This window comes from Sphaeroforma arctica (assembly GCF_001186125.1).
Source record: "Sphaeroforma arctica JP610 unplaced genomic scaffold supercont1.17, whole genome shotgun sequence".
Classification (NCBI taxonomy): domain Eukaryota; class Ichthyosporea; order Ichthyophonida; genus Sphaeroforma; species Sphaeroforma arctica.
The window spans coordinates 119,967-134,970 of NW_014040541.1; the positions used below are offsets into that span (position 1 = coordinate 119,967).

The 15,004-nt window shown below is 44.5% G+C and overlaps 4 protein-coding genes across 4 annotated transcripts in view; 2 read left to right on the plus strand and 2 right to left on the minus strand.

Annotated features, from left to right (window-relative positions):
* Nucleotides 1-471: 471 nt before the first annotated feature.
* Nucleotides 472-1,872, plus strand: SARC_00538 (hypothetical protein; the record flags this gene model as incomplete). Its single annotated transcript, XM_014305775.1, has 2 exons — nucleotides 472-674; nucleotides 1,013-1,872. The coding sequence occupies 2 exons, from the start codon at nucleotides 472-474 to the stop codon at nucleotides 1,122-1,124; spliced, it is 315 nt and encodes a 104-aa protein (XP_014161250.1). The 3' UTR covers nucleotides 1,125-1,872.
* Nucleotides 1,339-7,933, minus strand: SARC_00539 (hypothetical protein). Its single transcript, XM_014305776.1, has 4 exons — nucleotides 7,769-7,933; nucleotides 3,453-7,656; nucleotides 2,951-3,150; nucleotides 1,339-2,819 (listed from the first exon to the last, which is right to left on the minus strand). The coding sequence occupies exons 1-4, from the start codon at nucleotides 7,859-7,861 to the stop codon at nucleotides 1,872-1,874; spliced, it is 5,445 nt and encodes a 1,814-aa protein (XP_014161251.1). The 5' UTR covers nucleotides 7,862-7,933; the 3' UTR covers nucleotides 1,339-1,871.
* Nucleotides 7,934-11,424: 3,491 nt separating this feature from the next.
* Nucleotides 11,425-12,709, plus strand: SARC_00540 (hypothetical protein; the record flags this gene model as incomplete). Its single annotated transcript, XM_014305777.1, has 2 exons — nucleotides 11,425-11,980; nucleotides 12,672-12,709. 2 exons carry the CDS (start codon nucleotides 11,425-11,427, stop codon nucleotides 12,707-12,709), a joined length of 594 nt encoding a protein of 197 aa, XP_014161252.1.
* A 1,957-nt stretch (nucleotides 12,710-14,666) lies between these two features.
* The window catches only part of SARC_00541 (transcription initiation factor IIA subunit 2), a gene marked incomplete at both ends in the record, with an annotated part of 3,237 nt that continues 2,899 nt past the window's right edge, over nucleotides 14,667-15,004 (minus strand). Inside the window, one exon of the mRNA XM_014305778.1 lies at nucleotides 14,667-14,873. Within this exon, the coding sequence (XP_014161253.1) occupies nucleotides 14,667-14,873 (207 nt within the window). The remainder of the gene's footprint in view (nucleotides 14,874-15,004) is intronic.

Here is a 15,004-nt window from a genome sequence, read left to right on the forward strand (position 1 = left end):
TGTGTGTGTGTGTGTGTGTGTGTATGTATGTATGTATGTATGTATACGTATATATATATATGTAAATGTATATATATATATACATGTATGTATGTATACGTATATATATGTATATGTATATATAGATATATATATAAATATATATATATATATATAACTCGGGATTAGTATTTTTCTGCCTTTCTGTTTCATCTCGGTAAATAAGGACATATAAATGTAATTGCTGGATCACTGTCATTGAACGATCGTTGTCCTATGAACCCTTGTTGCATTTGCTTGACAGTTTAATCTGAGACGGATCACATCGAGCACAAATCATAATCCACATTTGCTGACCCTGTGAATGTTGTCGATGTCTTTGATGTACTTGTTCGGTGGTAGTGTGGTTTGTATTTGTGATGTCAAGTTGTGTTGCCAATAATAATTCTGCGGTATTCCAATCGTTTATATAAATGCATGCATGTGTACTTGATGAAGGAATCTAAGTCAAAGATTAACAACTTCAATCAATGCACTTCTAACAGTTCTCCCATTAACGGTGTGCAGAGCACAAGCTTGTTGCAGAAAATTGAGAACATCGGGACTTGTCTTGCGGATCTAGAGCAAATAGACCTGGCTGGCGAACAGCAGGACGAGATAATACAAGAACGCATCTGCACTATTGAAGAGAACAAGTAAGTCTTTCGAGTGTGGTACGTGTAGTTATGGTTGTCCTGTCAATGGCTCCCAGTTGTGCCGTTGTGGTCAAAGAGAGGTCATTGCCTCGAACTAAATGTTAGGGTTGATACTGAGTTCTATCGGCTACTGCTCGGCTAGAATTTGATGAGATCAACAGACGATAGGCTCCACAGCTTATGTGTTTTAGACACCAATATTGCTTCGCAATCACATTATTCCTTATGTGCCGAGAAAACGTCGAGCTGGATGCTTCTTGAATTTAAAATGCTTCCTTGTATGTATCATTGTTGCTCATGTCAACTGTATGCCTATCATCGTCTGTTTCTGACTTTAGCAAGAAGATTGAGCGTTATCGAAAATTAGCTGTCTTTCAACAACTGGAGAAATTTAGTTCGGAAAAACAGGACGCAGAAGAGGATGTGAAGATGGCAACGGACGACAGTTGATGAGGACCCATACTTTTCGCATATACCGTAGGCATGTTCGACGCGAAAGTCGTGTATTTACAAACACGTTGATGAATGTTTTAAACTATCCTCTAGACCAAGGATGCGGTACACTCTCAGATTGTATGGCACCTGCAACTGATACCGATGATATCACATCAGTTAATTTGACATATGAACGGTTGGCATGCCAGCACAATGTCTGCCGCAAAATGTCTATACTCGGCTCCGCTGTCTATAATCTTGGCTGGGGAGGTTATGAGGTTGTCATGCCGACATAACGCGTGCCGCAAAATGCCCGCACTCGGTTCCTTCGTTATCATCTTGGCTGCGGCGATTATGACATTGCCATGTCAACACAGTTTTTGCCGCAAAATGCCCACTCTCAGTTCCGCTGTTTTTATATTCGTGGCTGCGGAGGTTATATAGATTTTGATAAATACGGTGCCACGAAGTTGCAGGACTGAGCTTCGCGCTCACTGCGTCATAAAATTTAGAATATATATATCTAAAACACAGAAACTGAATACAAGGTAATCTTCGATCTCCGAAGAGGGGGGTCAGCAATATTGTTTTGAATGGTGCGAACGATTTCGCTTACAACTGTACACGCCATGTTTATGTGATAGATCTGAGGACAAGGTATCGTCGTTTTATTATATTAAAATTTCTAGATTCTATTTTGATTATTTGTGTAACTAATGAATGACTGATCTGATACACACCATCTACAAGATGTGTATGTATTTAGCGAAGGCTAACCTGAGACTCTGCATCTTTATCGCCCTTCGTCACGGCCACGAAGGAGGTGTAAAGTAGGAAGACGCAACCCGCTCCCAAGATACCAAAGCATACATACATCCACGTTAGATCTGTGTCTGTGTCTGTGTCTGTATCACTGCCCGTAGCAGCACCACTTTCTGACGCATCAGGCTTTGTTGTGTCCAGGGTAGCCGAGTCACTCGTGCATGTAAACTCACTCACGTAGCTGTCTCCACTCAGCTGACAGAAGTTTGGCCCATCTGCGCAGTTGCATCCACCCAACTGAACCTTCTCAACCCGTGAGGTTAGTCCACCAATAACGGTACGTACCGCAATCTCGGACGCGTCTGTCACAGCCACAGGTCCAGTATATGGTACAAAGTCACCATTGCCTGTGATATCGTATTCAATGCTGGATCCGGGTGTCTCAGTGTTTGCCTCGAAACTTTTGCCTGCAACATTTACACCTGGGGGTGGGACACGGAATTGCGTGCCTACTTTCTCAACCTTCGCAAGCTCTCTGGTACCCACCACCTCGAAGAAGCCTGCAAAGTCCTTATCCATAGCCTCCGTGTCTACGAACGTTGTGTTGTCGCCTGCAAAGGTTTTGTTGGCCTCGTAGTCCAGCTCCCAGGCGGCCTTGTGCCAACCTCTCTCTGCTACTGCGATCAATCGGGGGAACATCTGGTACTCGAATTGGTCGTCTGTGCGTACTACCTCACTCCAGACGTGTCCCTGCAGACCTAGCACCTTCGATGAGTCTGTTGGACCCGAGGTGATGGTGTAGGCACTGCCGTCTCTGTCCTCAGTATACTCGGCGCATTGTGGGAGATTCTCAGGTGCGAAGGTGAACACCTTACGCAGAGAGGTCGTGTGCGAAGCCCAATAGTAGCCGCGTTCGTTGATGTTCTTCTCTTGGGGGAAGTCGAAGTACTGTTACGGGTATAGATTGAGAAGTGTGAGATTCTGCAGAAATATATCAGTTATAAGTATGCGATGCCGAATTCAGCTCAGAAACCAGCTCTAATATTTATGAACGGACATGATGAACCAGTACAACATACCAAGAAATCGGGGCAACTCAGTATGACATCATGGCCTAGATCATTGAAGGTCTGGATAGAGCCATCGGCACCCCAGAAGATGGGATCCCACAAATTCACAGTTGTGCGCTCAGTACCAAACTCAGCGTGTTGACTGCCCTTGAGACCATCGTTCCACGCCAACATCTCCTCGACACCGGCTTCGGCCAAGAACTCGGACACTACATAATGCATGATATATGCGTTATGAGTGCAAGTGTAACAGAGGTTATGAGTGCAACTGTAACAGGTATGTATCGTAATATCGGTTATGAGTGCAAGTGTAGCAGAGGTTATGAGTGCAAGTGTAGCAGAGGTTATGAGTGCAAGTGTAACAGGTATGTATCATATTACCGATACACTTGCACTCATTACCGATAATATGAGTGCAACTGTAACAGGTATGTATCATATTATCCTAGGATGGCATAAGCGGTGGTCTATTTCGAACGAAACCATATTTGCACATATTACACATACACACCTTCAACACCCCAAGTATGAGTAATCTCTTCAAAAGTGATATTGTTAGCCGCGATGTATGCCTGGCAAGCGGGTGAACCTTCGAAAGGTTGCTGACGCATCTCTGGTGGAAAGCCAGCGTCATCGTATCCTCCGTGTGTGTACACATTCACAACTTCATCGCCACCGTAGTGCCACTTGCGGAGAGGCACACCCACAGCAGTGTACATGGCCTTGACCTCGGTTATGATCTTCTTAATCCATGCCTGTGCACCGGGCACGCATGGGTTGAGGCAACTCTCCTTGTGGTAGAATTGCACGGTTTGGATAAAGGTGGTATCTTCAGGGTCGTCCAGACGGTAGGTATCATCAGTTCGGCTACGCATACTAATAACAGCAGCGCGTGAGTGGCCGGGCATATCGAATTCGGGTACAACTTCGATATTTCGGGCGGTGGCGTATGTTAGAATCTCCTTGAAGTCTTCGACCGAGAAGTACTCTTCATCCGCATGCTCCTCGGGTCCATAACCTAACATAGGCTTCAAGCACTTGGTCTCAGTGTTGTCATGGCATCGCTTGCTACCTATGGTTGTTAGTTCGGGTAGACCAGGAATCTCAAGACGGAAACCCTCATCGTCACTCAAGTGGAAGTGGAAGTGATTCAGCTTATACGATGCCATGTTATCGAGCAGGCGTAGGATAGACTCTTTGCTGTGGAAGTTGCGGGCCACATCGGCGAATGCTCCACGGATAGGTAGGCGGGGAGTATCCTCGATCTCAACCTCGGGGATGGTAGTCTTCTTGGTGTCCACCAAACTCAAGATAGACACAATACCGTAGAACAAACCCTTGGGGTTGCCGGCAGTAACTACAGAACCATCACTCGCCACACTGAGTGTGTAAGCCTCTTCACTCTCGTTAACAGCTTGTCTACGCGCAACGGGTGTGGTGGGTGCGATCGCGAGCGTGACCTTGTGTCCCTCTGTGGACCTTGCAAGGCCTGCACGCAACATAAGTGTCGTGACAGCAGCCTGGACCTCTGGGGTCAGTACGGAGTCATCAATATTCATTCCCTTGCTGATATCTGCAGTGCCACTTCCAACAGTTGTCTTCAACGGCTGGGGTACAATACGAGCCGTAACATCATCGGCAGTGATGGCCGAGAGATTTTTGTTGTAGTCGAATCGGTTCTTGGGTGTCATCTTGGTCAAACTTGTTCCGGGATAGCCCTCACCGTCTACCGTATCTCCAATAGTGGTTGAATAGCGCAGCACTTGTTCGGTGTCGGTATTAGCGATCGCCTTGGTGGCGTTGGTGACCATGTCCTCAACGTAGAAGCGCGGGAAGAAGTCAGTCTGGAATAGAAGCCAGTACTCCCACTTGACTTGCATGGAGATGGTGGAATAGGGTCCATTGAAACCTGTGAAGTTTGCCATAGGGACAATCTCGTGGTTGTCGCCGGTGACATGGTTGATTGCGAATTCTGTGCTGTTGCTCTCCTTCAACATTCTAGGCGTCGAGAAGTGGATCTTGAAGGCCGCTGAATCGGTGTAACTAGCGTCTCCGTGGTATACAAAGTCCAACTGAGCAAGTGCGCAGAAACCGCCATCAGCTTCCTTGCAAGTATAATCCCAATTACTGATTACAGAATGCGTTATGACCAAATTCTTAGCCAAATCATCGACCAGTGTAGTGGTGGAGTCAGCGGGAGCCTGGCATATGAATTGGTTCTCGAAAGAGGTGCTATTCAGTACACATACTGTTCCACTGGCGCACGCACAGTTCTCGGTCAGGATTGTCACCGCACGAGACGCAACCCCGCCATGTACAGCTCGCACTTGGACCTTGGAAGCATCTACTATACCCATTGGTCCTTTGTATACTCCGAAGCCATATCCAGTGTCTGCCTCGATCTTAGCGCCGGGGGTATCATGGTTAGCTGTCAGTATTCCACCAGTATAATCGATACCTGGAGGAGACACACGCATATTGGAACCGATGGCGGTGAGCTTATCAGCCTCGCGCATACCGAACACGCCCATGAATTCATCAATATCCGCATCAAGAGCTGCTGTATCAACGAATGAGGTACCATTGCCGTAGGTTTGCATCGGAACGTATTCCAACTCCCATGCGGCTTTGTGCCATGCCCGTTCAGCGACGGCCAGAAGACGAGGGAACATCATATGCTCAAGAGTGTCATCATCTCTAACAACCTCTGACCAAACTTGGGCCTGAATACCTTGTACTACAGGTTTTCGCGCTGACGAAGTAACTTCATATGGAGTTCCGCTACGTTGCTCAGTGTACTCAGCCGTCTGTGGCATGTTGTCGGGCGCAAACCCGAATACTTTGCGCATGTTTGTGGATCGAGCACCCCAGTAGTAACCACGCTCATCGGGGTTACGTTCGTATGGGAAGTCAAAGTAGAGGAAGTCCGGGCATGACAGTACAACTTCATGACCCAGATCGTTAAATGTCAATACATTTGCATCGGCGCCCCAGAACACTGTATCCCAAATGTTTACAGTAGTCCTGTCAGTCTTGAACTCGGAATGATTTGAATCTTTGAATCCATCGTTCCAAGCGTATACATTTTTCACAGTACCAGTCTCGTTCAAGAAACCAGACACCTCCACTCCCCATGTATGTGTGATATCTTCGAAGTCGATACCGCGCTCTTCAATCCATGCTTGACAAGCTGGAGACTTTGAGAAAGGCAGATCCTTGATGCTCTCGTCTTCGACCTGATCGTACCCGGCATGAGTATACACATTGGTAACCTCATCACCACCGTAATGCCAAGAATCCATAGTAAGACCGGCCTCAGTGTACATAGCGCCGAGCTCGCTGATGATTTTCTTTACCCACTTCGCAGATCCAGGGACACAGGGGTTTAGACAACTTTCTCGGCCATAGAACTGCACAGTGCGAATGAAGGTCGTGTCCTCTGGATCATCCAGCTTGTACTCGGCATTATCAGTCATAGACACAACTGCAGCTCGAGAGTGGCCGGGCATATCGAATTCAGGAATGACTTCGATACCCCGAGCGTTTGCATATTGCAGTATCTCGATGAACTCGGCTTTGGTGAAGAATTCAGGGGTGGCGCTCTCGTCAGGTCCAGCTCCTAGTTGCGGTGACAAACATTTCTTTTCAGTCGGGTCGTGGCATCTTTTCGATCCAATGTTGGTAAGCTCTGGGAGACCAGGTATTTCAAGGCGGAACCCTTCGTCATCACTGAGGTGAAAGTGGAAGTGATTCAACTTGTACGCTGCCATGTTCGAAAGCAATCGCAGGATGGAATCTTTCTTGTGGAAATTTCTTCCTACATCAACGAAAGCGCCGCGAGTGGGATAACGTGGAGCATCGAAAATGGCTGCCTCGGGTATCGTGTGTTCACCGACATGTACAAGTCCAACGACGGTCATGACACCATAGAACGCACCAACCTCATCAAATCCTTGAATAGTAGATCCAGCGTTAGCCAGAGTAAGTTGATAACCCTCAGCTTTCGCCGCCTCAGGGGCCAGTCCAGTACCATTGATTGTGACTGTGATTGTGTGTCCAGTAGCGTTACGCATCACACCCACGTTTGCGAGATGTTGAGTGATTGCAGCTTGCATGTCAGTACTCAAGGTAGCATCATCCAGGTTGATGCCTGCGCTTATATCCACATTACCGACCCCTGCGACTGTGGATAGAGGTTTTGGAATAACACGCAGTCGATTTTCCTGTGTAGTCACATTAAGCTCGTTGTTCGTAATAAATCGCATTGCCTCCGTGTCCTTAACTAGCTCATCTCCAGTGTTAGCAACGTCTCCAAGAGGTACTGAGTATGCCTTGATTACTTCGGTGTCAGTGTTGGGGATGACAGCTGTGTTTCCACCGGCATCAACAACAAACCATCGTGGAATCACATCAGTTTGGAACAGCATCCAGTACTCCCATTTCTGCTTTAATTCTCTGCGTGCCTCGCCCGCTTTGAAACCGGTGAATGCATCAGTAGGTGTTATTATATGATTATCTCCGGTGGTGTGTGTGACGTTGAACTCAGAATCAAGATTCTCCATCAACATACGAATGCTACTGAAGCGAATCTCCCAATCCTTCTCCAAAACGTCGGTCTCGCCGGTGTACTCGATGAACGTAGATGCAGAGAAGCAAAACATCCAGTCAGCGTTGTTGCACTCTTGCACAAAATTATCGTGTACTTGAAATTCAATCTGTGGGAATGACAAAAAAAAATTGAGATACTGCACACGCCACTGTTTTTAAAAAATTGAAATACAAGAGAAAGTTGTACCGATACAAAAGTTACAAGATACAATAAACTACCTTGAGATTTTGAGCAAGCTCGGCAGCGCTTATTGCGTAAGTTGTCGGTAGAAGAACCAACGCGGCCGCAGCGACCACTTGAGAAGACAGCATGACGAACCACTATATTATATTGTTGGTTTAAAAATTAATAAAGCTATATGTTGATTATTTATACAAAATGAGGAATCACCCCTATGAATATATGGCAACAGAAAGTTGTAACGTAATGTATTTATATGTATTCGCGTGCTTGATTGCCACGAGGCCACAGACTAAATCACCTATTCACTTATGCAGTTTCGGATATTATGATTCCATAGAAAACGACAGCTGTGGGGCTGGGCTCGGTATTTGTTGTGGACATATTTGGAAACAATGGGCTCGTCAAAGGTAGCCACTGGGCCACTGACATGTATCCGACTGCATTTTTGATTTCTCGAACTCTCAACACAACACCATATTGAGGAGACTAATGAGCAAATAGCCATATTTGGGATATGCTGCGGGTAGCGGTTGTGAATTAGAATATTGTGCATCAATGATTCAAATTTCACTGTGTGTACTGTGTAGTGTGTACCAATGGGCAATGTGTGTACTGTGTGGACTGTGGAGTGTGGAGTGTGGAGTTGTGGACTCTCTGGCTCTCGGTATGTATTTCACCTGCCCCCCTTTTTTTTAAATAAAAAAACATTAGAACCAATTATGATCATCCGCCATATACGATATAATTTCAAATATGGCACGTACATATTTCACCACTGACCACATTCATAAGTACCACGGATCATCGGCTTCACCCCTGATCCGTGATGGTAACAATATTGAGTATTGAGTATAATTCTCCTGCTGCTGAATGCTCTGAATTGCTGATGCTCCAGCTCCAGACCTAAAAACGTAGTACATGCGTATAATAATAGGGACTATAATATCAAATATGACTCTACAGTCTACAACTCTACATAGAGTATATAACTATATACAGACATATCGACGTCTGACGCGCAGCTGAGTGTGTCAGTGGGTGGGGGACTGGGCCCGCTGGGGTCTGGGGGTCGTGTTACATCATGTGTACAGATGTTATTAGATGTAAGACTTCTGTCAATGTGGAGTGTGGACTGTGGACAGTGTGGAGTGACAGAGTTTGCTTGACTCATTGACAGATTGAGAGTATGTTTGTATATTTTATTGCAGATGAATCTGCATTTTTGTTTGCTCACTTTGCTATATGTTTTGTTCTTGAAAAATATATTGACTGAAACATGTACTTTATAGATGTCATGACTCATCACTCTTGATACTACTCCCAATTCCTGATACACTTGAGTTGCTCTTCCATAGCTATTGACGAGTTATGTACGACTAAAATTGTATAGAATATTATGTACAGTCTGAGATTTATTTTTTTTTAAAAGTGTAGCATATGTGAATAGTTGAAGATGTACAGAATATGTACCTCAAGTCTCAGAGTTGTTGAGAGTTCTCATCACTCACCAGTTAGTCCTCAATCTATCTGTCCTTAGGTCCTTACATTAAACCCCAGCAGAGAACTTGGAAAGCCGAGGACTCTCTACTAGCTCACTCTACTACTGTAGTAGAGACGAGAGAGTATGTGGAGAGAGAGAAGGACACAAAGGAGGCATGGAAGGAGTGAGGACTGAGGAGTTCAGAGAACTCCAGACGTTTTCTGTTTCTCGTTTCACTGTTTCAGTCACATCGCACGCGATCAGGAACTTTCAAAGGAATCTTTGTCCTTTGGTATTCGCAAGTCCGCGACTGTGCGTGTGTGACTGTGTGGAGTGTGGACGATTCGGAAAAGTGTATTATTGGGATTGCCAAAGCTTTTTACCCGTTGGGCCGTTGCCCGTTGATCTTATGATTTCTCAGTTCTGAGCACTAACTCTTCTCTCCTAACTACCATCAATAACACCGCCGCAATATATCAATATGAACACTGTGTCGAATATCATGGCCCTCTGAATAAAGTCTCTCGAAAACCCCCCTTCTCTCCATTTACCACGACGGAGACTCAATCCAGAGGGCCATGCGAATATATAACAAAACAAACAAGCATGTGTTTTCAATTTTCGGCTTGTCGCCGCTTTCGTATTAAAATTAGAGTTTTTATAGGCCTGTCTATTAGACTCTTCGTACACAGTACACATTACACACACACCAGTCACCACACACCAGTCACCACACAAAACAAGAAGGGAGAAGAGTTCCTGTGTAGTGACTAGTGTGTCATGTTATGTCTTGGACTACTGTGTAGACGGCAGAGGCCGCCAGACGGCCAGAGAGTTAGTGGCAGTGGAGTAAGCCTGTAGACTGTGTCATTAAGTGGCTGTGACCACTAGTCACTTGACTGACTGTGGGAGTGTACATACATACTACATCGGGCAGCTGTCCTTATCGGAATGTCGGAACTCGGAGTGTCGGACTATCGGTGACTCGGTGCCAGCAGTCCGGCACTGCCGGGTGGTCGGACTTCCTGGCTCCAGCTTCCCGCCTACCGGTATTGGCATCAAATTTCATTGCTGGAGCTGTACTACATAGCTCACAAAAGTGGTCTCAGCCTTTCGGCCCGTTTCGGGGAGGGTCCATAAACCCTAAAACCTAAATCTGCTCGACCCATTCCGATTCAAAAAAAAATGAAATAAACAAATCGAGATTTGAGGCCAACTTGTACTTTTAGGACGTTCTGGACAACTCAAAGCAAATCAGACGTGTACTTTTTTCTGAAGAATGTTTACTAAAAAATGCCCTCCCGCCCATCATTCTCATTCAGTGGACTGGGCGTGGGCTTGGCCTTGTGGCCTTTATTTATTTGTGTGCTATCGTTCATTTTTGACCTTCTTGTCGACCTATATGCACCAAATGTTATTCCTAAATTTAAAACATTCGGGGCTGGTATTGGCTAATTTTCAATTAATCTATTTATAGTTCTACATATACTGGAAAAAAACTGTGGAGCTAAATGTGAACTTCAGTGAAGTCCAAAATTTCAAGAGTACGAGAGCTAGTACTATACTTACTATAGGAGTAGTCTACTAATCTTTTCTGATTTTATTTTTTATTTTTAGAAGGAGGCTATGCGATTTCAGTTACTCTCATCTCTGACTCTGTGAGTACACATATATACAAATTGAGTGGCAGCAGTAGGCTACTGGGCCACTTAAAAATGGAATCAAAAACAATGGAACTGTCTCGACTCTCGATTCTCGAGTCTCAACTCTCGACAAACTTACTCGCGAGTCATAACTGTCTCTTGTATTACGCGGTGAATGGTGATGTGATGCACTGACGCCACAATGATGCAAGAGTCATGACCCTCTGACGGGTCTGACCCTAAGCTCAATACGTTTTTCCTATATGCGATAAACTTTAAACGTAAACGCAAAAGGTTTTGAGCAATACCGTTTTTTTAAAGAAAATGCATAGCCCTCTAAATGAAACAGAAAATGCTTTTTGAAACTATTCACAACTGACACAAAGTGAAAAACAGGACAATTCGTGACAGTTAGAGGCCGCCACAAAAATGTACCTATTTGTAAACCCATAGGACTATATTTAGGATAAACTTTTAACGTAAACGCTTTTTGCGTTTTAACGGGAAACGTTATGAGGTTAGGACTGAGGCCCTGAGGCCTGAGCCTCCTGAGGTTCTGTCCGCTCTGATGAGTGACGGTCTGACCCGACTGACCGGTCTGACAGCTCTTCTGAAATCTGAGCCCCTCTACATACTACCGCCTTACTGTGGAGCTAGTAGTACTATAGTAGGCGCTGCGAGAGCAAATGAGATTGTAAATACGGATGTATTACAGAGTTACTCTAGTATCACTGTATTAGACCACAATCCACATACACACTTACACAGCACTCAGCACTCAGCACTCAGCACTCAGCACTCAGCACTCAGCACTCAGCACTCAGCACTCAGCGTCCCTCGGGACTGGTTCTGGAGGAGTGGGGTAGTGGAGGATCAGGAAGAGTACATGGAGGATCAGGAAGAGTACATGGAGGATCAGGAAGAGTACATGGAGGATCAGGGAGAAGAAAATAAAAATCATCCCTCTGTTGAGTGTTGTGGCCCGCCTCTGGGCCCTGGGGCCTGGGGTGGCTGGGGCCTGGCCCGCCTCGGCCCTGGGGCAGACTCTGGGGGTGATCGATGTTTACAGAGAGAGCGTAGGGTGTCGGGCCCGTCCTCCCCTCCAGAGTGTTCGCTCGAAACATGTATGTTTGTAAATATTTATGATGTCCGTAAACTGTACATTGTTTTGTAACAAAATGACATTACACAAAGTCCAATATGAATATATACCTATAACTTGGCGGGGTATTAATAGATAAGGTAATTCTTTCTGAGACTTCTCCGCTTGTAGAGACGCCTCGAGTCTTGTACATCTCATCGAGTCTTGTACATCTCACTATACAACTAGCAGACCGGGCCTTTTCTTCTACCATTATTGATGTAATATAGTAGAACCGGGACCTGAGAGAGACCTTTCGAGTTCACATGACTCGGATCACAGTTTCAAATAGGTAGTCAACCCCCATAAACGCATGAATTGCGAGGACACTCAATTCGGCATCCAAGTCTCTCATATTCCTTCGGCATTTTAACTCACATATCATACATATCGTTGGATTCTATGAATTCAAATGCAGCATCTCGATACGTTGTTTTTTTACAACACCCTCGATCATTGGTCAGGGTGCTAAAAGTAAGTGCACAATCACAGAAAACATAAAAAATTATATCATTTACTAATAAAGCATTGTATAGATTGTCACAACCTGCAATTCCAGGTTACATTTTTGTCCTAAACGAAGATAAAACAGCAAATAGAAGCTATCACTTCGGATCATGCGCTACTTTCTTTTCTACGTCTATTCTAATGAAACTTACACTTCCATGTTGCAGTTGGGCGTCTATCACATGATTCCCAGAAGAAGGCCTAATTATTGTGGATGAGCGTTTATAAAGCATTTAGATGAAGTACAACTTGATCAGATCACTTTCAACCCCACCGACACCCAGTATATATAATGAAGTATGAGTCCATTCGAACATCAGACAAACTCATCGCTATGAATGGGCTATAATGCAAATCATATGTCATAGCTCTATGAACTATCTACTGTATAAGTGATGACAGAAGGCCTGACACCATACACAAGGTAGGTATGTACAGAAAGTCGTCAAAAAGTGAAAGAACGAAAGTCTGGGTGGAAAGTTCACGAGATGGCCAACATACAAATTGTTCCAACGCATGGTGGCTTTAATATGGGTGATGATCAAGGTCGCGTATTTAATTTGACAAATAAAACTTGTGTGCGCAAACAAAGGCATACATTCTGAAATAAATCGAATCGAACCTTGAACCCATTTATGAGATAAAAGCTTTTATTTAGAACGGTTATAATACTCAAGAGGCTTGTCTTATCGTGGGCGTGAGTTTCGCCAATGATGCACAAAGTGGGAGGTATCGTTTTGGTGTTTCAGTCGCAATTCCGATCTAAATGTTCACTCCACATTTCACTCTGAAACCAAACATTCAGATGTATGAAACGATTCGACCCTTGTCCCATGTTCCTTGTACTCACTCTATGCGCGTGTCACCTTTCACATGCTTGCGTGGGTATAGTCTACCTTGATCCCCGAAACCGAGAGAGCATAGTCTGCGACACTATCAGACAGTATTGAAAGCACCGACAACAATAGGCTCAAACTATCTCGTTGATCAGACAGGCTTACGCCCAATTTGTGTACATCCCGGAATTGTTATCACAGTTGTATCTCGCAAAGCTGCGGTAGTCCCACTCATGCAGCTTACATTTGCATATAGACAGCCTCACTCCACAAGCGACAGAGCATGCCGATAACTAATCACCTTGACGCTTCGTCATTGTGTGTCACCCCCTTTCGAAGCCACACGAAAAAGACCCCTTCGTAGATGTGTCTGACACATACCCCACACAGCTGGTACGGTATCCATAAGGCATCGATTCGCAGGGTATCTAACGCTCTCTACAATCTCCGACTGTGAGCAAAGGGCGGCTGATTGGCAGTTCGAATACGCTGGGCTGCAGACACCAGTGCCACCGAGGGATGTTATCCGCTAACTACTTGCTCTGCCCCACACCTGTCAACGAGCAAGTAAAAACAAATGATCAGAAAAGCAACATCATTCAAACTTAGGAGGGAGAGAAAGAATCACAATACTACTCCTCTCCGGTGAATTACATAGTGCATAAAAATGATGGGATTTTTACGATGTAGATTTCTGAATATTTATGAGCGTTGACAACCGATATTGCGATGTACAAGAACCTTCGATATTCAAAAAAGGGTATTTCCAACAGAAAGATCTTCTGACAGCATATCAGGGATGCGAGGCCTGAAGTACCATAATGTTAGCAATTAACCACACCTCGACCCACTAGCAAAAGGCATTTTTAAATCATATACAATAATTATATCTGCCAACATTAGTCGGAACAATCACCGATGATTGCGTAGTTGCTATCACGCAAGCTCGCATGACTCTGCTCCAACTTCAACTTGATCGGTTGGATATCTCTAACTGATACAAATAACCCTGAGGTATGCTGGCATTTCCTCAGGTACTACATGCGATAAAACATAGCACCAGCATATGGGCAGAACAGAATATCTAAGAAGTGAAAGCACTCAACTGATACTTCGTCAAAGTTAATATTCAGGCTTCTGGTCGATAAACTTATACACTTTCACAAAACCTAGTAAACATGGGCTTCATAGCTCATGTGAATACACAATCTATAACGCTGCACATAATATTTTCAAAAAAAAAGATAATTTCATATTATATTCGCATTCGATACCAATACACACATTTACTGATGCGATAAAAGCCACAAAGAGCAAGTCTCCAGTTTACATACTCTTCGCATCACAGGCAACAATCTTGACAGTATCAGCCACCTCCTCGATATTATCTGTCTTGAATGTGGTATTGCTCAGGATGAAGGACCATACAAAATCACAGTAGTTGTAGGTGTGGAGCATCCCCTTGAAATTGCACTTGCTTTTGATCTTGTTGGTCAGACCTTGACTGATAGCCTCATCAAACTGAATAAATATCTGTGGAGAGTAGAGTTGCGCAACAACAAAATATAATATATACATTTAATATCTACAAATATATATATATATATATATATATATATATACATATATATATATATATGTGTGTGTGTAGTGTGTGTGTGTGT

What these genes read in the sequence shown, in the direction of transcription:
- SARC_00539 (XM_014305776.1), bottom strand. Translation starts at nt 7,861, where the DNA reads ATGCTGTCTTCTCAAGTGGTCGCTGCGGCCGCGTTGGTTCTTCTACCG. An exon ending in AGCTTGCTCAAAATCTCAAG is followed by an intron (nt 7,657 to 7,768) that starts GTAGTTTATTGT and finishes TCATTCCCACAG; the next exon opens with ATTGAATTTCAAGTACACGA. An exon ending in TCATACTTGGGGTGTTGAAG is followed by an intron (nt 3,151 to 3,452) that starts GTGTGTATGTGT and finishes TGCATTATGTAG; the next exon opens with TGTCCGAGTTCTTGGCCGAA.